General features: G+C 44.2%; 1 protein-coding gene across 1 annotated transcript in view; it reads left to right on the top strand.

Moving 5' to 3' along the window:
* The first annotated feature begins 5,511 nt into the window (after positions 1-5,511).
* Positions 5,512-24,698, top strand: part of HMCN1 (hemicentin 1) — a 688,208-nt gene continuing 669,021 nt past the window's right edge. The window contains 1 exon segment of the mRNA XM_029617466.1: positions 5,512-6,152. Coding sequence (XP_029473326.1) covers positions 5,861-6,152 — 292 coding nt within the window. The 5' untranslated portion in view covers positions 5,512-5,860.

The raw sequence follows: 24,698 nt of genomic DNA, 5'->3' as shown, positions 1-24,698 counted from the left end.
TGGAAACATGATGAAGATTCAGGAGAGGCCTGCACCGAGGCGCGCCCTACACAGCTGCCTGTGGCTGGCCGTGGACCACACTGAAGCAAAGCAGTTTCTGGCTTGAGTCTAGGGCATGGACGAAAGCAGGAATAAGGAACTCTGAAGACTGGGAACAGGATTCAAGATTCAGGATTCAAGGATTCAGAACTCTGATTCAGGAACAGACCTCACCATTAAAAGCAAGGGGCCTTCTGGAGACTAGTGCTGCAGACGTGAATACAGGCCTTGTGCCACGAAGTGCCCTACACAGCCCCCCAAGGGCTGATCACGGACCATGACGGTGGCACGCCAGGAAAGGTGGACGAGCAGGAAACCTGGAAGCAGAACGGAGAGCCGGAGACGGGAACATCAGGACCAGGACTGGAACATCAGGAACATGGAAAAAGCAACGAACGAGCTCTGACGAGGAACAAGACCAGGAACATCAGGAACATTTAACGAAGAGTCAAATAGACACGAGGAGACCATAGGAGAACTTGACTGAAGAGAGGAAGCATGGACGACCATGAAGATCCGATGCGAAGGCCCCGAGGAATAGAAGCTGAGCCCTTTTATGGGACTGAACAAGGCACAGGAAGATGACGTCATCTGTTTGGGCCACGGGACTTTTCTTGCCGCTGGGCCTTTAAATATTGAGAGGAGGCATGCGCGCACGCGTCTAGAGGAGCCCAATGCGAGGAGAGAGAAAGTTGGTGTTGGAGGCGTCCCTACCATGGGAGGATGAAGATGACAGCAGCTTTCCTGCTGCTCAGGCAGTGGCAATGATGGTGGCTCCTTGCCGCAAGAAAAGGCATCCTGGGAGCCGCTTCCCTGCCACGAGGAAGCAGCAGCGGCCCTTCCTGCCGCATACAGTGGCATTGGGCAGCAAGGAGTGGCAGCGGCGGTTTGGGGAAGCATAGGCAGTGAGAAAAGAGGAAAGAGGAATTAGCGCCAGCGTTGGGCCAGGTGAGAGGCTGCTAGTGGGATGGGCTCCATGAGCAGCATCGTAACAGCTTTCTTAAATCACATCTCATTCTCTCTAATCCTTTCAGCAGGTCCACTTTGTTGCAAATAGACAAACTTTACCTTCTATCCCTTCTGCAATGTCGCTCACAAAGAGTTGAACAGAACCAGTACCAACACTGATCCCTGCGGCACTCCCAAGCTTCTCATTTTGTTAATGAGTCTTCTTTGTGGGACTGTATCAAAAGCTTTAGTAAAATCACATCAAGCACTCTTCCCAGATCCAATTCTCTAGACACCCAATCAAAGAATTCAATCAGATTCATCTGACAGGACCTTCTCCTGGTGAATCCATGCTTCCTCTTATCGAGCAACCCACCGGATTGTAGATAGTTAACTATCCTTTCCTTCAGCAGAGTCTCCATTAATTTTCCCACCACAGAGGTGATGCTAATCAGCCTGTAGTTTCCAGCCTGCTCTCTGCTCCCACTCTTGTGAAACAGAACCACCACCACTATTCTCCAGTCATTCGACACTACATCCTTTTCCAGGGATCTATTGAACAGGTCACACAGTGGACTCACTAGCACATCTCTGAGCAAACTGGGATAAACCTCATCTGGACCAATGGTTTTGTCCACTTTCAGTTTTCCTAGTTCTTCTCATACATTCTCTTCCGTAAATGGAGTTTTGTCTACTCCACCCCTTTCCACAGTTTTGTTAACTAACAACGGTCCTTCTCCAGGGTCTTTCTTGGTGAACACTGAATTGAAGTATTTGTTTAGTATTTCCGCCATTTCTTTGTCTCTCTCCACACATCGATCCTTTTCACCTCTCAATTTCACTATACCATTTCGGACCTTTCTCTGATGTATCTGAAAAATGTTTTGTCACCTCGCTTTACTTTCTTGGTAATCCTTTCCTCCATCTTTTTTCTTTCTTGATTACTTTTTTCATCTCCCTCAGTTTTGCCAGATAATATTCCCTGTGTTCCACTTTTTGGGATCCTTTATATTTCGTGAATGCTTCTTTTGCATTTATTACGTCAGCCACCTCCTTTGTGAACCAGATCAGTTTCTTATTTCTCTTACTTTCATTTACTCTTCTAACATATAGATTTGTTGCTTTTGTAATTGCTTCTTTTAGTTTGGCCCACTGTTGTTCCACGTCTCCCATTTTCTCCCAGTCTTCAAGTTCCACTTCCAGGTACATCCCCATTTCGACAAAGTCCTGTATTTTTGAACTGCAAAACTCGGGTCTTCGTGTGAGTTCTCCATATCCTATTTGTGATATCAAACCATTCCATTTGATGATCATTGGTACTGAGGTGGGCACCCACCCAGACACTAAAGACATTATCCCTGTTAGTGAGCACTAGGTTGAGTATAACTACCTCCCTTGTGGGTTCCATTACCATTTGTTTGAACAGAGCCCCTTGCAGGGCATCCACTATCTCTCTACTTCTGGTAGATTCTGCAGAAGGGATTCTCCAGTCTACATCCGGCAGATTAAAGTCACCAACCATCAACATTTCCCCCTTCTTTCCCACCTTTTTAATGTCTTTGATTAGATCTCTGTCTTATTCTTCTGTTTGAGTTGGAGGCCTGTACACCACTGCAGTAAAAATAAATGCACCATCATCTTTTTTTAGGGTGGTCCATAATGCTTCTTCTCTACCCCACATTCTTTTCAGTTCAGTTGCTTGGATATTATTTTTGACATAAAGAGCTACTCCTTCCCCTTTTTTGCCCTTTCTGTCCTTCCTTAGCAAGTTATAACCTGGTATGTCCGTATCCCAATCATGAGAATCCGTGAACCATGTCTAAGCAGCACATTTAGTCTTTGGTAAGCATGAAAGGATTCACACTGGAGTTATAAGAAATGCATTTGATTTGGGAACAAGAAACAAAAATAGTCGGTTTCCTGTAACTTTGGATTCAAATTACATTAAAACTAAGGAGATGTTTATTTATTGAACTTGATATACCTCTTGTATGATGATAGGACTAAAGAATTTAAGCACAGAAAAACTTGTCATAGTTTGAAGTCAGAAAGGAAAACTGGAATTTCCCCCAAACAAGGATGAAACTAAATATTTTTGCACCAGTGCCAACATTTCTGCAATGAACTGTGCCCCCTTCTAGGTGTTGCGAATGGCGAAGGCACGGTCGCTTCTCGAGGGGATTGTGAGCCGTTGGACCACGGGACGGCTCAGGGAGGAGCCCCAAGCCGCACACCATGGGAGGTGAGAGAGAACCAGCATGGGCAGAGCAGGAACAAGGCTGGACTGAAGACAAGGCAAGGAACAACTGGAACAGGAGCAAGGAAGGCTCAGCCCTCCACTGGACCTACATGCACCAATGAGACCCAGCAACGCAATGCTGGTCTTGAGAGTAGCCCTCCGGTCACTCCATAGCCCTTCCGGACCCGCTGCTTGGGAACGATAAGTGTGTGAGACCAGATGGAGGCTGAGGGTAGGAACAAGAAGACTCAGATGAAGACTCAATATTCAGAAGATTCAGATGAAGAATCAGGATATTCAGAAGTCTCAAACGTAGACTCAGGTTACTCAAAGGACCCAGACAACACTAAGTAGACTCGTAGAACTCAGACAATGATTCAGGTTGCTCAGAAGTTTCAGACAAGGATTCAGGTTGCTTGGAGGTGTCAGGCAAAGGTTCAGGATTCAGGAGAAAGTACTGGGTGAGTGCTGCATTGCAGCATGCCCTACTTTCTCCCATGGCTTGTTGCGGACCACGCCGAAGGTGAAGCAGACTCCAGATGAAGCAGTGGAACATTGAAGCCAGGACATGACAAAGATTCAGGAGAGGCCTGCACCGGGGCGTGCCCTACACAGCCGCTGGTGGCTGGTCACGGACCACGCTGAAGCGGAGCAGGTTCTGGCAGAGTCTAAGGCATGGACGGAAACAGACACAAGGAACTCTGAAGACCGGGACAGGATTCAAGACTCAGGATACTTGGAAGCTAGGCATTAAAAACAGGAGTCTTCCGAAGGCTTGCACTGCAGACGAGAAGGTAGGCCTTGTACCATGAAGCACCCTACACAGCCCCCCATGGGCTGGTCACAGACCACTACGGTGGCACGCCAGGAAAGGTGAACAGACGAGGGATCTGGGAACTGGATGAAGAGCTGAAGATGAGATGGGCAAAGTCATGAGAGGAACATCGGACATCAGGAATGTGGAACATGGTACCTCTGGACACGGAACATCAGGACATCTGGTCGCAGAACAACTGGACATCTGGAACATCAGGAACATGAAACAAGTGAAGAGGGAGCTCTGACGAGGGACGAGACCAGGAACATCAAGGTGAAAAAGTTCAGGAAAAAGAACATGGAACGAAAATCCATCAAGGTACAAAGAGGACCTGGATCGGAACAAAGACCCCAGACCACTGTGTTGACCAGATCCAAAGGCCTCAAGGAACTGAAGCAGAGCTCTTTTATAGGGCTGGAATGGGGCAAAGACTGATGACATCATCGTTGGGGCCTCGGGCTTTTCCTGCTGCTGGCCTTTTAAATACAGAAGAGAAGCGCACGCCCGCGCCTATGCAGAGCCCAGAGGAGCAGAGGCCTGCGGCGGCGTCCTGCCACAATGGAAGGCAGGCTGGAGGCGGCTTCCTGTCGCAAAGAGGAGAGAAAGTCTGCAGTGGCGGCTCCCTGACGCCAAAGAACGAGTCAGCAGCAGCAGCAGTGGCTCTCTGCCACGAGGGAGGTCCCAGGGGTGGCTCTCAAGCCGCCGAGAAGGAAGCAGCAGCGGCGGCAATCCCCTGCCGCATGGAAGGACTTCGGTAGCTCTGCGCCGTGGACAATGGAGGCAGCATGGGCTGGGGCAGCCTGTGGTAAGTGAGGGTCTGTCCATGGGTTGGAGTCCGTGGGCAGGAACGTAACACTAGGTGACCTGATCTCCCTAGTTAGGCCACTGCCCCCACAATTTCCTCCTCTTTGCATGCCCTTCCCCAGATGACTGACCCAGTATCAGTCAGGTTCCCTCATTAGCTGAATGTTCAGGGACTGGCTTCCTTAATGCTGCTCTTGCACCAGCAGTCATCGTTCCTCATGGAAATAAACTTTTGCTTTGTTTGTCATTGAATTTTCTATTTGTTTCATTGTTTCGTTTCAGTTTAAATGATTTCAGCATGCACCAAAACGGTTTAGTGCATGCTAAAGTGACCAAAATGAAACAAAATTACATTTCGGCACATTCCTGCTTTGCTCCCTCCTGGATCCTAGGTAGTTTTGGTGGCATAATTTTCAAAAACCAAAGTGTGCACACATAGTTTCTCTTTGAAAACTGGTGTCATGTATGCACGTACTTGCCATCTAATTTATGCAGGCTGTAATAAAATGACTCCCATAATGAAAAAATCCAATTCAGTTTTCTGAAATAATTGCTTGTACTCTCAAGAGTCAATAGGTGGCGCCAGAGAGCTTATTCAGGGGCATTGAAAACCTGGCATGGCTGAGAGAAGACGCAGAAAGCATCAGTCTGAGCCGGAGCCTCCTCGGAGCAGCAGACAGGAGGGGGGCATGCAGCAATCCCCTACAAACTGCACCGGAAAACAAGGCAACAGAGAGAGAAGCAACAAGGAGCCAGCTGAAAGGAAAGCACACAACCAGAGGACAGAGGACCAAAAGAGCAGCCTGGGACAGCACTAAACTTGAGCAAGCAGCTCTTTTTCTTGCCTGGGTTTTCAGATTGGATTCTTGGAGCAGAGTTACAGGAAACCGGCTATTTCTGTTTCTTGTTCCCAAATCAAATGCATTTCTTATAACTCCAGGGTAAATCCTTTCATGCCTACCAAAGACTAAATGTGCCGCTTAGACTCTGGGTCCCGTCCAATCTAGGAAAAAATGCTCCTCTGCCGAGCTTCTTCTCTAAGGCAGGCAGAACTCTGCTTTGTGCTGTTTGTGTTTGCTCTTCTTTCTCACTTATGTGCCCAGGAGTCGAGCTCAGAAAATGAGCAAAAGGCTGAAGAAATACCTGAAGGGGGCTCCACTTTGGCATTTGTGTTTGATGTGACTGGCTCCATGTACGACGATTTAGTTCAGGTTATTGAAGGCGCATCCAAAATTTTGGAAACTTCCTTAAAGCGACCCAAGAAACCGCTGTATAACTTTGCTTTGGTGCCTTTCCATGACCCAGGTAAGCAAATATCCTATTGATTATTGATTAAGTACCATACTTTTGGAGATCTAATACTAATGCTGCAACATTTAAAAAAATGAAAAAAGTCACACCTTCGTTAGAAGAGTAAATGGATCCTTCTACATCCTGAATGAATTGCTTTGCCTAGTTTTTGCCCGTCTGCGCTGATGAGTTAGCAGCACTAAGTAAGATCAGGATCTGAAAACCCTGAAATGATTTACATTGCCACAGAGTTAATACTATGAAAAGCACAACAGTGTTAAAGCAAATTCTGCTTTCTTCCACAATTTGCCTCTGAAATTCGAAAAAAACATCGAAACCAGTGCAACACGGTGGGAAGCCGCTACATGAACTGAGCAAATGCATGATTGAAGTTGAGGAAAAGGTCCTAGCACACATTGCTTTCATTCATGATAAACACACTGCGAAAGCCAATGAAACTAGACCCCTGGGTAGAAAAGGAAAGCTGAGGAATTTAGAGCCAACTGGCTTTTGTAAGTTGGGATGAGGGTTTGATGGGACTGGAAGAGCCAAGAAGAGAGAATTATAAGAGAAGTATATGGCAGGGTGGAAGAGGAGAGAGTGAAGCCTGGCAGTAAGACTGAATTATAGCTGAATTCCCACTGAGAGGGGACCGGTGGTGTTGTAAATGAAACATATGCTGGTGCTTTTAAAAAGGGCATAACTGCTGAATTAATCTCACTGAACATAATCTCCCACATGTTCTGGTTAGGTTTAACCTGCACTTATACGACTGGTCACGCTTTCTAATTTTAAACAAGTCAGCAAAGAGCTGGTTGCAGGAACATGCTAGTCTGCCAGTCATCTGACCATAAACTCCAGTGGCTCATATGCAGTTTGAGCTTATACGTAAGATTTAGGGGACTTATGTGCTTAACATTTTCCCCATGGACACAAATTGGGAAAAGTTCTTTAGTCGATCAGGCCTTTGGAGCATTAATGCATGTTAAGTTGGCATTAGCGGAAAATGCTTGCATTAACGTTAATGCAAAATTTATGGGGTTAACATGAAGAATATTAAAATGAGCTGTGTCGCATGCAAGGTAGCTCTTAAATATTTAAATGGGTTACCGCAAATAGTGTTACCCCACACAATTTGCATGAACTCACTAGTTAATGCAAAAACAGGTATGTGTGTGGGTGGGTGTATAGTGAAACTGTGCTCGTTGTCTGCGTCTAATGTAAGGTCCAATGTTGCCAGCCTCTCCCACACCCTCATGTCCCACATCATGTGGCTGCCCAAGAGCCTCTCCCATTTGGTCATCTGAATCCCCCTGATAGCTCGGTAACCCTAATCCACCTAAACTCTCCCTCCCTGGGTCCCCCTGCAGCCCCTATCTAGCCCTTTGGATATGGTTGAAAGTGAAGTTAGGGGCAGGAGGAAGCTCACCTGTCTCCTGACTCATCAGCACCAGAATGTGCAGGCACTTCTCTATTTCTTTCTTTCATTTATATTACCACCAACGGGAATACATATGTCTTACCATCCTGCCTGGCTAACTCCCATACTACGCTGCTTCAACTTGTGCTCTTCAGAATTTGCCCCACTGGCCAGCTAACGTTTGCTCCATAAATTTACAAATTTAGCTGAGCAAAAAAAGAGCTGGCTCCAGAGCCTTCCTGAGAGGATGCAGCCAGTTAGTGCTGATCTTCAGTGTTATCCAGCTGGGCAACTTCAGCCACGCAAAGAATGAGCCTATTTCCAGCGAACATTTAAGCACATTTTTTTGCCCAACCTAACCAGCTATGGTTTTTGGCTGAAAATCTTTACCTAAATCTAGCCAGGCACAATGTAGCACTAAACAAAGGTGCCAAGCTAAAGTTAAACAAGTTTCTTACTTGCTTAGCAGCTCTTTCAAAATTGGCCCCTTTAGTGAATCGTGCACTAAAAGCAGAGCAGTAATGCGTTTTTAATGCTATTTAGTAACTAGAGCCCTTTAGACATTAGAAATTAGACAAATATAGGCAGAAAGCAGTGCTGCTTCTTGAAGAGAGGAATGAGATGGGCATTACTGTCCATGAAACGCCATGAAAGTATTTCCAACATGTGGTGGTGAGCACAAAGCTTTATCATGTGGGGAAGCTGGACAAGGCCTTTTGCAAATCGCTTTTCCTTCCAAATCATTCTTGGAACTGGCGTTCTAATTTTCCGAAAAGGAAAAGACTTCAGGTTTCAGAATGCTTTGTGAGGGAATTCAATAAAAGAAGACCCCGGAACTAGATGGGGTAGGCAATCCCCCAAGCCGGGAGTGCCACAAACAGGTCAGCCACAATGAATATGCCTGAGATATTCCCTCCCCCAGCTTTTTTCTCTTCTCGGCCCCTGTCTTCTTCTGGGTGTTGGTTCCCCTATCCTCCCTCTCAGGTTCTTTTCCATTTTCACCCCCTCCCTCAGGCTCTTTTCCTTCACACACCCCTCCCTCTCATTCATCAGACCCTGACACCTTGGGGGTGTCTCTTCTACTGGGGCTGAATGCAGCCAGCCCAACGGTTACCCGAAGACAGCTACGCGCACTCCCGTCCTCCCCACTCCTTTAATCTCCACAGAGCCCGTCTCATTTTATGAGCTGAGAGACTGCCTGTGATGATTAAGCACTGCTGCTCATGCTAGACCAGAGGAGTGAGGAGGAGCGTGGGGGAGAGAGTTGCAGGAGTTTGGGTTACCCTGGCCAGATCTGATGTCTTTAAAGCTGGGGTGCCAGAAACCCAGGTCTCTTTGCATGGTACATTTCTCTGATCCTGATCTGCTGCGGGACCAATGCTGCTTTTCTAAGGTTTTTGAATTGGATGAATAAAGACAATTTGCAGCTCAAATTGAATTTCCATATTCACCCTGTTTAGAGCTTTTTGACCCCAAAACCTAGAAGATCAGACTCTGAAACAAGTGTGACCCTCAGGAACCAGGCAGCAGCTCATCATCTCCTTCTGCCATTTTTGACTGGTGACAACAGCTAATAAGGGGGACAATGGCAGGGGGCTGTGATGATTGAATGAGAGATAAGGAGGCAGGCTGCACCAACAGCAGCATTTCCAGGTTCATGGACCGAAGGTCCCCTCTGAGAGATTAGAGAGAGTGCTTTGGGGGAAAGGTCCCCTAGAGTGCCACTATCAAGTTCTTCCCTTCTCTCATGTCCTTCCTCACCTGAACAAGGTCATGATCTGGTGTCCACAGCAGCAACAAAAAAAAAAGTATGGGGTCTTTTTCTGCACCGGCAACCTGTTACTATGGAAACCCATTAGAGAGGCAGGGTCATCACAAGATCAGTGAGCTCATGCAGGCTCACAAGTCCTATACCTTTTTTTTTTTTTTTGCAGTTGCTGCTGCTACTGTAGGTGGTAGCCCAGGCACACAGCTGACTGTTCTTCTGCTCTGTGTTGGCAGTAGGGCCAAATGGCGGTATGGTGCCTTCAAGGTTTGGTGCTATAGCTAGTTGTCTATGCCATAAGAACTTAAGAACATGCCATACTGGATCAGACTGAGAATCCATCAAGTCCAGCATCCCGTTTCCAACAGTGGCCAATCCAGGCTACAAGTATCAAAACATTAAATAGATCCCATGCTACTAATGTCAGAAATAGCAGTGGCTATTCCTTTAGTCAACTTCATTAATAGTAGTTTATGGAGGTCTCCTATAAGAACATATCCAAAGCTTTTTTAAACTCAGCGACACTAACTGCCCTAACCACATCTTCTGCCAATGAATTCTAGAGCTTAACTGGGTGTTGAGTGAAAAAGAATTTTCTCTGATTAGTCTTAAATGTGCTGCTTGCTAACTTCAGGGAGTGCCCCCTAGTCTTTCTATTATCTGAAAGAGTAAATAACCGATTCACATGAACCCATTCTAGACCTCTCATGATCTTAAACACCTCTATCATATCCCCCCTCAGCCATCTTTTCTCCAAGCTGAACAGCCCTAACCTCTTCAGTCTTTCCTCATAGGGGAGCTGTTCCATCCCCTTTATCATTTTTATTGCCCTTCTCTGTACCTTGTCCATCGCAATTATATCTTTTTTGAGATGCGGCGACCAGAATTGTACACAGTATTCAAGGTGCGGTCTCACCATGGAGCGATACAGAGGCATTATGATATTTTCTGTTTTATTCACCATTCCCTTCCTAATAATTCCTAACATTCTGTTTGCTTTTTTGACTGCTGCAGCACACTGAACCGACGATTTCAATGTGTTATCCATTATGATGCCTAGATCTCTTTCTTGGGTGGTAGCTCCTAATGTGGAACCTAACATCGTGTAACTACAGCAAGGGTTATTTTTCCCTATATGCAACACCTTGCACTTGTCCACAATAAATTTCATCTGCCATTTGGACTCCCAGTCTTCCAGTCTTGCAAGGTTCTCCTGTAATGTATCACAGTCTGCTTGTGATTTAACTACTCTGAATAATTTTGTATCATCTGCAAATTTGATAATCTCACTTGTTGTATTCCTTTCCAGATCATTTATAAATATATTGAAAAGCACCGGTCCAAGTACAGATCCCTGAGGCACTCCACTGTTTACCTTTTCCACTGAGAAAATTGACCATTTAATCCTACTCTCTGTTTCCTGTCTTTTAACCAGTTTGTAATCCACGAAAGGACATCGCCTCCTATCCCATGACTTTTTAGTTTTCTTACAAGCCTCTCATGAGGGACTTTGTCAAATGCCTTCTGAAAATCCAAATACACTATATCTACTGGTTCAACTTTATCCACATGTTTCTTAACCCCTTCAAAGAAATGAAGCAGATTTGCGAGGCAAGATGTCCCTTGGGTAAATCCATGCTGGTTGTGTACCATTAAATCATGTCTTTCTATATGCTCTGTGATTTTGATCTTTAGAAGAGTTTCCACTATTTTTCCCGGCACTGAAGTCAGGCTCACTGGTCTATAGTTACCTGGATCGCCCCTGGAGCCCTTTTTAAATATTGGGGTTACATTGGCCACCCTCCAGTCTTCAGGTACAATAGATGATTTTAATGATAGGTTACAAATTTTTACTAATAGATCTGAAATTTCATTTTTGAGTTCTTTCAATCTGGTCTACTACATCTTCCAGGTTCACTGTGCTTTGGTTCAGTTCATCCGAATCATCACCCTTGAAAATTGTGTCCAGAACCGGTATTCTTATGATCACTATGGCCCCACCACTGTTACCTCTCTCACCAAATCCTGCATTCCACAACGAATTAGATCTAAAATAGCTCCCTCTCTCATATGTTTGTAAATCAATTGCTCTATGAAGCAGTCATTTATTTCATCCAGAAACTTTACCTCTCTAGCATGTCCTGATGTTACATTTACCCAGTCAATATTGGGGTAATTGAAATCTCCCTTTATGACTGCACTGCCATATTGGTTAGCTTCCCTAATTTCTCTTAGCACTTCATCATCTGTCTGACCATTTTGTCCAGGTGGATGGTAGTATACTCCTATCACTATACTCTTACCCAACACACATGGGATTTCTACCCATATAGATTCTACTGAGCATGACCTTTATCCTGTTGGACTCTATACCCTTCTGGACATAAAGTTCCACTCCCTCACCAAGTTGATTCTCCCTATCATTACGATATAATTTGTACCCTGATATAGCACTGTCCCATTGGTTATCCTCCTTCCACCAGGTTTCTGAGATGCCAATTATGTCTATCAAAATCTGTCAAAATGCAGGCTTGGCTGGGACAGCGGCAGCGGTGGTGATCATGGCAGTGGTGATGATCGCAGATAGGGGACAGATCGGCAACTGTTGCAACTTTTTCTGGCCTAGTCTGGTAGTAGGCGAGGGAGAAAATTGTCAGCAGTGTTTGTGACCCAGGGAAAGGCATCATTACTTGTTCCTGACTCTCTGCCATGTGCGCTCCTTCTTGGCCAGCAGATATGTGGACATTGTGGAAATCTTGGGCTTGTCTTTGACTTCAGCAGGCACCCAGAGATTTAAGCTCTGGAGAGTTTTCAGTTATCGGTAATATCTCTTGTTTCCTTGGAAAAGCTAATCTTTCAATATTAGAGTGTCAAGCTTTGAATATGTCAGGGCAAAAAGTATTAGAATTGGTCCTGAACCAGCATCTGTTTGATTTATGGCTGGTGTGCTATAGTCTCAAGTGTAATGTTTTAGTTCTTGTGCATGTTAATATTAGAATATTTCTTACTGTAAATTTATGTGAAGATTATTGTGACTTTAGGTGAAGATTATGCTATGTATTATTATATTCTCTCCCTGCCTAGCATGACCTCATTATAGGCGGGCTATCAGGATGGATCCTCAGAGGGTTCACAAGCTATGCTGGGATGCTGGTGTAACCCTTATCATCTAAGGGGCATCTCCTCTAAGGGTACATAAAAGCATTTAGATTGTTTGAGGCTATTTTTCCATTGCCACAGGTCCCCTCCACTTGTATTACCCCAGGGGTGAGTTCTTTCTATGGGGGAAAACGGATGCTTGTGGCCCAGGCGATGAGGTGATTTCCTTTCTGGTGTGCAGCTGGTTAGTGTAAATCCTTTTATGACAATCAGGACAAGGCTTGGGTGTTCAAAATTAACTTTGCTGATTTAATGAAAAGGTAAGCAACATCCAGGTGATGTCACTGCCTGTACAATGAGTGTCCTGTCTTTAACTCTGGGTAAGTGCCGGGGAAATCCTAACTCCCTACACATGAGAGCTTGGTAGCCCCCCTGCTCCTGAAGGGTCCCAGACTACAACAGATTCCCTATGAATTCTCACAGGCCTAGCCAGATCCAGCAGACTTCACACTGTGACCCAACCTGCGCCTGTGTCCCATTCAAAGATCCTCAGTTTCTTATTGGGGATTTCCTTATTCTGCCAAGCCTCCCAGGCTTTATATCAGTCCCAATGAGAGACGGGGTAAAAACGCAGCCTCCCCTCACCTTCAGTAGGGTATCTCACTGACTGTTCCAATATCTTCTGAGCCCACAGACCCTGCAGCCCCTTCTTTGCTCCTGCTGACAGGGCCTAGTGACCTGGCCTCTGGATCCAGGGGGTAATCTATCTCTCCTCAGAGCTCCGGGCTCTAACCCAGGCAAAATAATCCTTACTACAGTCCAAATCCTTATACACGCGCTTAACTTCTCTCTATTGTGTACCTGACCTGTCAGGGAGTGCACAGGCAGTTTGTTTCCCCAAGCATCGAGGGTGAAGCTGTAGGGCCTCACCAAAAGGAAAGGGACCCACACCAACAGATCTCCTCTCGACTCCTCCTGAATCTAGCCCTGGTCCTCTAGTTATAGCAGGCTCCACTCATTCACCTACCTCATGGAGGAGGCGCTGTAAAATGGTATTCCCTCTAGCTACAGGGACTAGGTAACACCTTGTGGTCAACCCGTAGGGGTGCCGCACCAGTTTAGAGGTGTGGGATCCTGGTGGATGCGCACTTAATCCTGATGCAATGTGCAAATAAATATAAAATTATGCAAGTTTGCCACATTATACCTACAGTACCTGAATCTAGTCCACTATGAAGCACTTGAAAGGAGGAATATAAATCAAAGAAATAATAAAAAAAAAGTACTGTATTTCTCTGTTAATACTGTAAGTAAAAGTTGTATCTGTCCATGGAAAGGAAGTCCTGTGTAAACTGATCTGGATTGGATAAGTGGACTGGATTTAAATCTTGCCACAAATGCACATGTTGACAATCTTGCTTGATGCTACCTGTTTATTTATACCTGCAATACATTATGTCAAGTAATGTTTTTTGTTCTCATCTTATCTTATAATAAACCAGTATTGAGACACCATCCTCTCAGGCCCATGCAGAAAGGTGCATTCAGCTGAACGCATCTTTCTGCCTGCATTTCACATTTTTCTACAAGCAAGACTTACTGTTGTTGTAGCAAGACATTTTGCATGCAGAAACTATATATTCCAGAATGGAAGTACTGCTTAGCACCCTCACATGGAAATCCCATGCAGACGAGGTCATTAAGTAATACTCCCCAATGCAGAGAGGTGCGTTAGCCCAAATCAGATTTTCTTAGTGCTGAACACTTAATTCCATGTCAGGGATGGAGTTAAGTTTCCCGCATTACTGCGCTGACACTTAAACTCCCCCCCCCCTAAAAAAAAATAGAAAAAAGGCAAAAAAATGTTTAGAACACTTAAGCTGGATAAGTATTGACTTATCATGTAATTTACTGTCACTTAGCCGGATAAGTGCTCTCTCCTGTCAGCTGTAACGCCTTCCTCCCTTCCTGAATTAAAATGTGCGTTCAGCCTGTGCCAAACGCACATTTTCCTCACAAGGTGCTTTTTTAAACTTTTGATGCATTGGCACAGCATTGGCTTTACTGCATCGGAGAGTTAATGCACAGATTACAGGTTTGTTGTTTTTTACAGCGTGTGCTGAAATCCAGCGCACAGGTTCTTAAGCGCAGTGGCCTGTCAGTCTGCTTTGTCATCTTATTAAATGTGTTTCTTCATTGCAGCCAGCCTGATAGGTGACCCCTAATGGGGTCAGTCATTAAAACCATTTAGGGGATGGAACTCAGCTTCTTTTAACAGTGGTTATTTGGAATAATAGAGAACACCCTACAATCTTTGTGCTTAGTATGGCTGGGAGCAGATAAAAGGAGTTAAGTGATTGGATTAAATAGCAGCAGAGACCATGGACTCATCTCGGGGGTCAGATATTTTTGTGATGTAGAAGCAGAGGATGGTGACCACTGTTCCCTCTAAGCTGGGCGCGTGTGTGCGCACCCAGAGGTCATGAACCCTGCGCACACAGCAAAGCATAGCACGCACAAGAAGTCCCGGTATTACTGGCATTGGACTGGCTCATAGAACACAAATTTGAATTTGGCTTATAAATAGTTCACAGAAGGAAGATTTTGTGCATGCAGTCTTTCAAAACTTTGTTTAAAGTTGTTACTTTTGATTGCATTGCTATGAATTGACCGAGACTCTGTTATTTGCAGTTTTTTTGTCGTTGCTGCCGCTCTTCTGCTTCATCCAGGCTGGTTTTTGCTAATGGGCTTTTACTGTGGGGATTCGACTTGAGTTTTGTTCTTTTGTTTAGCCCCGGAGTGCCTCAAAATAAAGCAGGAGGCGGCCAACGCTTGTGTGGAGATTTCCTTAATTGTATTAGTAGAAGCGGAACTGTTCCTGGCACCAGAAGGTCTGAGGAGGGAAGCTAAAGAGGCACAAAGGACGTTTGCGTATGACCCGTAGGCTTTGCATCCAGGGCTACGTCAGAGCATGAATTCCTGGGCAGAGGCGGTTGTAAGGGTCAGACTGGGGCGGCTTGGCACCGGTTTTGTCAGATATCACTTTATAGGGCAGGTCTCATGAGCTATGGAGCCAAAGGCTTAAAATCCTCACCGTCTGTGGGGTTAGGCAGAACTTGCCTGGAGTGAACTTTGTATTCACAAAGCTGGGAGATAAGTCCGAGAGTTAAATAAAACATGAATCATTTGTAGTTTTATTGAGATTTTGATGGGACAAGGGGGAAGAGTTTCTTTGTTATTATAGGTGTCAAGATTAGCCTCATTACCCCTGAACAAGTGGTGGAAAAACCTCATAGCCCCTCCCACAATCAGCAATGTCCCCTCGAATGGTTTCTCAGAACATGGGTGACCCTGTTTTACCCTCCCCACTTACTGCTGCTGCTCAGGATGGGCTTGAGCGCCATCCTTCTCCCCCGTCTCTCTCATCTCAGCCTACACCTTTCTTCCCCTTTTATTGCCCTCTCTTCTCACTCCTCCCAAGCTTTTCTCGTCTCTCAGCTCTCTCAGCTACCTCTCAACTTCATTTTCCTCTCTCCCACCCTTCCATTCTTAATTTGCCTCCCAAACGCTCCACCTCCGAGCCATCCCTCATCCATTTGCTTCCTTTCCCATTCTTAAAATTCCGCCATTGGTCCTCTTGCCGTTGGGTCACGCTCCCAAGGCTTTGAGGGAGCAACGGTTTCCACATGGGGAGCCCATGTGCGAGGAGGGGGCAGGGGGCCGCAGGGCCTTGAGGCTGTGACTGGTGGCAAGAGGCAAAGCGCTGGACTTTCTTTACAGAGTTGCGTCTCTGCTGCTGCTGCTGAAGCTGGGTTGCCACTGCTACTTGGAGGAAGGGGGGAAGACCAGAGAAATGACTTTGGGGTGGGGATGGGAATCAGACCCCTTCCTTCCTCACTGCTTGTGGGCGCTTGATATATAAATCCAGCGCTCACAGGGGAACCACCCGAGCACCTTACAGAGAACACCGATCAGTGCTGCGCTCAAAACACCCATCCACCCCCCCTCACACCCTCACTCACACCTACACACAGACACACGTTCCCCCGCGCCCTCACTCACGCCTACACACAGACACACGTTCCCCCGCACAGGCAGAGGCACGCGGGTCTGAGGTTGCATTGTTCTGCATGTGCAGCTCTCCCTTCCTTCCTGCCTCTTTTTCTAAAGCCTGAATTTGCACACAATATTTTGTGGTAGCTGAGGAAATTGGGAGACAGTTACCATGCTGGTGGTGGGAAGTGGCGGAGGCAGGGTCACGCCTTTATTTTTATCTCCATGGTTATTAACATTTCTTAATCGCGCTAAGCAACGTAGAATGGAACATAACGTGAAATTCATTTAGATTAACATAAGACAGACAAGAATTCCATATCTCTATTCTTTCGACATCATGAGTGCTGACTGTCCCCCCAAAAACCCCATGAATCAGGCTACCTGTGATAAAAGCGAGTGCCAGAAACACAGAGACAAAGGGCTGTTCATAAAATTCAGAGCCAAGCCTATCTGAAAAAAAATGTGTAAGCACCGGTTTAAATGACTTTAGACAGCCTGAAAGCCGTAATTCCATAGGATGGGTGCCGCAACCGAAAAGGCACAATCCTTCGTGTCAGCAAGGCAGGCTTGTGAGATTGAGGGCAGCCTCTAACTGTCTGCTATCAGCACCACAATCCTACCTAAGTTCACGCAGACCTACACGCACAGAACAAGCATCTTCCAGGCTGCGATTGCCCTTTCCTTACTCTTGGATGCGACAAGTGGATAAATCATCCTGAAACCTAGCTGGGGCAATTCTCACCTGGGTGGGATGAGGTGACAGATACTCTAGTATCCTCCTTTGTAGCAAAGTTTGCATCTTATAGCGTGTGCAGGGATTTCAAAATAAAATCCCTCTACTCTGGTGGCTGGCTCCAGCCTTTTTCGGCATAGTTAAAAGTACCTCACCTTGTGCATTACCCACATTGGGGCGAGCAGTTTTGAGTGTCCCGTTTTGCCCAGGTAAGTGCTTAGTTACCCAGGTAAAATCTCGTGAAAACGTGACCATCCCATCACTTCCTGCAAATCAATCTTGGAAGCATTTCCAAAGCTGTGCTTCTGCCTGCCTTCCTCCTCTGTATTTTTTGGTAATCTAATGCTGTCCCATCCACAGTATCTGAGTGTAATCCACTTTGAAGTGGCTGAAAGGTAGAATCTGAATCTAAATAAATACATCGTAGAAGTTTATAATAATGGAGATATGTAAGCAGACTCGAATCAATCAATGCAGCATTCCCCTGTTTTATCACAGTCTCTTTTCACTGTGTGAATTTTTTAGGGTAGAGGAATAGAGGCAGCGGGTTACAAATATTTCAAACAAATAAATAAATAAATATGCATTAATCGGAGTAAATCAAGTACTTAAAAATTGTGAAGCCTGAAGAGGATTAAACTGGACATTGTGCAGCAACAACCAGTACCAAAGTCTCAACAGACATAAAGTTGTAAAAGCAAAATAAAATTGGGATGCACACATCAAGTGTCAAAGTAAGAGTCTTTGCTATATCCTTGGGAGGGAGGGAGAGAAACTGAATGCTATGTCGTATTTTAAGACCGTAATCAGAATTATTGTACCCATTTGTAGATATAATACCTTTCAGTCTGGCTCAAGATAAGAACATAAGAAAATGCCATACTGGGTCAGACCCAGGGTCCATCAAGCCCAGCATCCTGTTTCCAACAGTGGCCAATCCAGGCCATAAGAACCTGGCAAGTACCCAAAAATTAAGTCTATTCCATGTGCCTTATAAAGCACATGTATGCCTATTTCTAGGCTACCTTTGGAAGGGCAATACTCTGACCCCGTTAGATTTATTTGTCCTATATCATTGGCGCATCTCTGAATGTTAGGTTTCTTCTGTGTGTGAAACCGGGGGTTCTTGGAGATAAGGTTTGTAACTGCACAGCCTGGTAAACTTTCTGAAAGGTTGGTCTATCCCACTGGAGTGAGGGAACTCTCAGTGGCAGGGAGAGCTTCGCATCAAAAGAAGCAATGTACAGTGAGCAGTGCTCAAACAAAGGCTTAACATCAAAGCTGGTGCTTCCAAGCAAGCCTGGTGCTCTGTGCGACCCCCAGTCCCAGCTGATACCACTGCTGATGGGGCTTCTCCCATCCCCATGCGGCCTCCACCACTGCTAACACATCTGCTCAGCTCCTCATATTTATACTGATGGGTGTTTGCCAGGTGCCTGAATGTAGGAGCAGTGAGCTGCCGCATGGCCTGTCTTTCTTTCTTTATTTGGTTGGTTGGTTTTGTATACCGTCATTCGGTTTCGCCATCATAACGGTTTACGTATTCTTGTAAAATATTACAAAATAATGGTTTACATAATCTTGTGGATTGTTACAACGTCATCATCAATGCAATTTCAAAATGCTTACAAATATGCAAGGTATAGTAACCTTCTAACACAAAGATTTGGGATTTATATTATATTAATTTAATTCTCTTGGATCATAATTGAGTCTGCGTATGTTTTTCTGAAAAGCCATGTTTTTAACTCTTTTTTGAACGTTTCAATGCTTGATTGATTTCTAATTCCATTTGGTAATGAGTTCCATAGTTTGGGGCTGGCGATGGATATTGCTCTTTCCTGTGTTGATTTTAGACGAGTACTTCTGGCGGGCGGGGTTTTGAGGAGGCCTTTGTTGTTTGATCTTAAGTTCCATATTGGACTGTGGGTTACATTTAGGAAGGGGTTGGACTGTGAGTTTATTTAGGAAGTGTGGCTGGGGGAGTGGGGCTGTGGCATTGCACAGATTGTGAATAAGCCACCACCTGATCCAGTGCCTTGGCTAGCCTATGGCCAACATGGAAGGGCAATGCAAAAAATCATAGGTAAAAACCTCTGACGCTGATGTTAATAAAGTTTTTCTTCAAATGTTGATACAATCTTTTTTATAGATAAAATGTGCTTTTTACACCTACATAATGTGGAATGTGTTTATTTAAAGTGAACTATGTTATGTTTAATAAAATATTAAAGGAGTTAGAGGAAAGTTTCATACATAAGTTTAGGTGTCCCCGCACCACTACCTTGTGGTATATATAATCATAAACTCTCCTCCTCCTCCTGTGCAATTTTTTTTATATATAATAGAAAAATTTTTTTTGCTTTCTTTTCCTTATGGTATTATAACCTTGAGACTCTGCCGAGGCGAGAGGGTAGATAAAGTTTTGATGCAAACAACGCATAAATGAGGCTTAACAAACGTTAATGCTGGGTAAATGAATGAATGAAAATCAGACTTCCCCGTTTGGTGTTGGTGTGTGATGTCCGTCTTCTGGTAACAGTCCCGACACAAACTATCCGTGTTTCAGATGTCCAATCTTTCCTCAGGGGTGTACAGATGAATGCTGGACAACCAACTGTTGGGGTCTGAGTCTCTCCAAGCCGTAATTATTCAAACGAATTCCATGTTCGCCTCTAGTAAATATTACTCCGTCCTCGCCTCCGGTCGGATAGTCTATAGGTATGCCATGACCCCTTTTATATAAGACGCTGGACGTAAGATTAACCAATGAGATCAATGAAAGGCCTAAACAACCTGTGACGTGACTGAACCGACCTGGTCGGGAACTGCCCGACCTGGTCGGAAGCTTACCAATGTGCTGTTGACATACGTCTATGACGAGCTGAATTAGCGTGCTGAACCTGGATAAGTTCGAAACGTCTAAACGTCTGATACTACTGTTCTCAGTGAATTGAAAAATCCAAAACAATGGTTTGCCGGATTAATAAAACTTATAGACTTTACAACAGAGTATTCCAATTAAGTTCGTCATTCATGCCCCGGGGGACAGATGATGAAAGCGTAAAAATCCAAAATGCTTCACGGTTGTTAAGGAGGATACGAACGTCACCTCCCCTCACTGGGGGTTCTATGTGTTCTAGTACTGTCCATTTTAATTCTGTGATGGAATGTCCAGAGTCTATCAAATGTTGTACCATGGGTGCCGTTGTCTTGGCAGTAGTAAACCTTGATTTATGTTCTCCTAAATGGACCTTAATTAGTCGCGTTGTGTGACCAATGTATAGCTTCGGGCACGGACAGATGATGACATAGACCACATTGAAAGATAAACAGTTCGTATTGCTTTTACGCCAGACTTTATATCTGGAAATCGGGTCCTCCCACTGTATTCCCGTGATTGTTTGTGCACACCAGGTGCAATGACCACACATTTGGTGGCCAATGAGCGTTTCTTCATGTTTGAAATTCTCTAACTGTGCATGGACCATAAGGTCTCTGATGTTCCTACCTCGGGACATGGCAAACGTGGGTGGTTCATTAAAAATGTCATGCATTGTTAATACGTGCCAATGCCTCCGTATTGCTGCTTTTATTGCACTTACTGCTGTAGATTGTTTAAGCACTCATGTCAGTTGAGTTTCCTCTTTCATGGGTTTATACTGTAACAGTGCATCACGATCACTGTGCTTGGCTCTTTTATATGCCTTATTGATGGCCTGATGGGGGTAGCCTCTTGACAGGAATCTGCTTGCTAGAATGTCTGCTTGAATTTCAAAGTCCTTAACGGTGGAGCATATGCGCTTAGCTCTAAAATATTGGCTGACTGGAAGCCCCATTTTAAAACTCTGGAGGTGATGACTAGAAAACCTAAGTAGATTGTTACGATTGGTGGGTTTTCGGTGTATAGTAGTCTGCAATATCCCATGTTCTATATTTATAACCACATCCAAAAAAGAAATTGTAGTTTTAGATATGTGAAAAGTGAATTGCAGATTGGGGTCCACAGTATTAAGCCATGTTGTAAATGTATGTAACTGTGTGTCTGATCCTTCCCAAATGAAAAAAATATCGTCGATGAAATGATACCAACATTTTATGTACTGCCACCAACTGGAAGTATATATCTGTGTATTCTCAAATTGGGCCACATATAAGTTGGCTACCGATGGTGCTAAAGGGAACCCAATGGGTATGCCATGGATTTGGTGGTAACATTGATTTCCAAACCAGAAAAAGTTGTTATGTAACACTATATCCGCTAACTGTAGCAGCATGCTAGATTGAATTCTCTCTGTTGGTCGACGTTGATTTAATGTTTCTTCCAAAATCTCCATAGCCTGGGTTTGCGGGATGTTAGTATATAACGAGTTTATATCCATGGTGACCATGCTCACGGATTCCCAATGAACTTGCAGCGCTTCCATGTTTCTCAAAAAATGGGCTGTATCTTTTATATATGATGGAGACTGTGCCACGAATGGTTGCAAAAAGGTGTCTAAAAAGTTCGCAACTGGTTCCAAGATAGACCCATTTTGTGACACTATGGGTCTAATTGGGGGAGCTAGTAGGCTTTTGTGTATCTTGGGCACTGAATATATGACTAGTCTCCTTGGATGCGTTACCATGAGGTATGCTTTCTCTTTAATAGTCAATCTCAAGTTGTGCTCTACTACCTCTTGTATTTTAGACCCAAGAGCGTGCGTGGGGTCTTCCATAGTCTGTAGATAGTATTTCGAATCATTGAGATGTGTCATTAAATCCTCTGTATACTTTACACGGTCTTGGATTACCACTGCACCCCCTTTGTCCGCCGGTTTAATCATGATTTGTGTGTTTTTATTTAGACTGATAAGTGCTTCTCGTTGTGCTAAGGGGAGATTATAAGTGCTCCGGCGTGAATGAGATTCGTAATCCGTCAAGCCCTTTAATACTAGAGCCTGAAATGTTTGGATATGTGGATCAACAGATCCCGGTGGTATCCAATGAGACTTGGGTTTTACCACAGACGGGTCTGGTACCACCATAGGTCTATCTGAAAAAAATAATCTCAAGTTCAACTTGCGTACAAAACGCTGGATGGAAATACGGCTTTCAAACGCCGAATGTTTCGTGGTTGGGATATAGGAAAGACCCTGGTCCAATACCGAAATTTGGGAGTCTGTCAAGGGACTGGAAGACAAGTTAATTACTGAACTAGACTGTGATTTCATTGCTTCGTGATACCCTTGCCTTGCTGTATGTCATTTTTTCTGTCGCGTGGGTCGTGACACTGTCGACCCACCGCGGTTGGTTTTCTTTCCTCTCCCTCGGTTGGACCAGCGTGTTCCCTTATCGGTTGTACCTGGTTGTTCTGTGGTATCTCCATCGGTGTTTCTATTGGAGTCTCCAATAGTTTGATCATCTCCTTCTTCAGCACTGCTGGAATTTTCATCCGATGAAAGTGTAAACCGAACTTTTTTTGATGGTACTTTGGGACCCATCCAATGGTATACCCTGTCCATTTTATAATCTGTTTGATCTCTCTTAAGTTTGGATACTTTAACTGTTTTAATGGATGTTCGGAATTCTTCCAATGTATTTTGAAATTCTGTTAGTCTTCTAATGTGGACACTGTTGGATCTGCTTTGATTTGTTCCAAGATTACTGATGTTTGCTCTGTGAGTTCTTTGGTGCTTACTTTGGATCTCGTGATAATTAATAACATGAGATCCAGTGAGCATTTATTTAGTATGGCATACCAGGTCTTGACAAATTCAGGATCATCATTAAACAGCATTGGATCTTTAAGCATTCGAAGTCCTCTCGGGATAATTTGCAGTTTGACATACTCTACTAATGTGGCGCCATGAAGCTCCGACCTGATTAATTTCTTCGATAGACGCAGATATTCGTCCCAAGCTGATTCCTGATTAATAATGCTGGGGTCTATAATAAGGGACTCTTCTTTAAGCACGTCGGCTATTTGAGCTTCTGTAAAACTGAACGTGTGTTTCCATGTTTCCATGTTGTGGTGTAAAAGAAAACCGTAACAAACCAAGATATATCAATGTGATACACCACTATTTCAGCGATATAAACAACAATGCAAAAAATCATAGGTAAAAACCTCTGACGCTGATGTTAATAAAGTTTTTCTTCAAATGTTGATACAATCTTTTTTATAGATAAAATGTGCTTTTTACACCTACATAATGTGGAATGTGTTTATTTAAAGTGAACTATGTTATGTTTAATAAAATATTAAAGGAGTTAGAGGAAAGTTTCATACATAAGTGTAGGTGTCCCCGCACCACTACTTTGTGGTATATATAATCATAAACTTTCCTCCTCCTCCTGTGTAATTTTTTTTATATATAATAGAAACATTTTTTTTGCTTTCTTTTCCTTATGGTATTATAACCTTGAGACTCTGCCGGGGCGAGAGGGTAGATAAAGTTTTGATGCGAACAATATTTAATATTTAATATTTACTAGAGGCGAACATGGAATTCGTTTGAATAATTACGGCTTGGAGAGACTCAGACCCCAACAGTTGGTTGTCCAGCATTCATCTGTACACCCCTGAGGAAAGATTGGACATCTGAAACACGGATAGTTCGTGTCGGGACTGTTACCAGAAGACGGACATCACACACCAACACCAAACGGGGAAGTCTGATTTTCATTCATTCATTTACCCAGCATTAACGTTTGTTAAGCCTCATTTATGCGTTGTTTGCATCAAAACTTTATCTACCCTCTCGCCTCGGCAGAGTCTCAAGGTTATAATACCATAAGGAAAAGAAAGCAAAAAAATTTTTTCTATTATATATAAAAAAAATTGCACAGGAGGAGGAGGAGAGTTTATGATTATATATACCACAAGGTAGTGGTGCGGGGACACCTACACTTATGTATGAAACTTTCCTCTAACTCCTTTAATATTTTATTAAACATAACATAGTTCACTTTAAATAAACACATTCCACATTATGTAGGTGTAAAAAGCACATTTTATCTATAAAAAAGACTGTATCAACATTTGAAGAAAAACTTTATTAACATCAGCGTCAGAGGTTTTTACCTATGATTTTTTGCATTGTTGTTTATATCGCTGAAATAGTGGTGTATCACATTGATACAACATGGAAGGGCGGCAGCTGCACTGCAGGGGCTGGCGGTGTGGGTGGAGCATGGCTGCATCTCCTGCTCCTCTCCCCTGCTGCCAGACCTTTTAATTTCATGATTGCAAGAACTGCCACAACATCAAGCAGTGAAGGTACAAATGGAGGGGGAAGAGTCTCCCAGCAGGAAGAGGCAGGGCTGTCGCAGGGCCTGGAAGGAGAGCAGGTGCAACTATTTCCTTAGCTGCTTGATTCTCCTGCAGTTCCTGTCATGATAGGACAGGAGACCCCGGAGAAGAGGACAGGAGAAAAAACAAGAACAGGACCAATGTGATTAGAAAAATAAAATGGCCAGACAACAAATGGGGAAAAAAAAAATTAT

This window comes from Rhinatrema bivittatum, chromosome 10 (assembly GCF_901001135.1).
Source record: "Rhinatrema bivittatum chromosome 10, aRhiBiv1.1, whole genome shotgun sequence".
NCBI lineage: Eukaryota > Metazoa > Chordata > Amphibia > Gymnophiona > Rhinatrematidae > Rhinatrema > Rhinatrema bivittatum.
The sequence above is the reverse complement of the archived record's forward strand: the minus strand, read 5'-3'. Positions and strand labels throughout refer to the sequence as shown.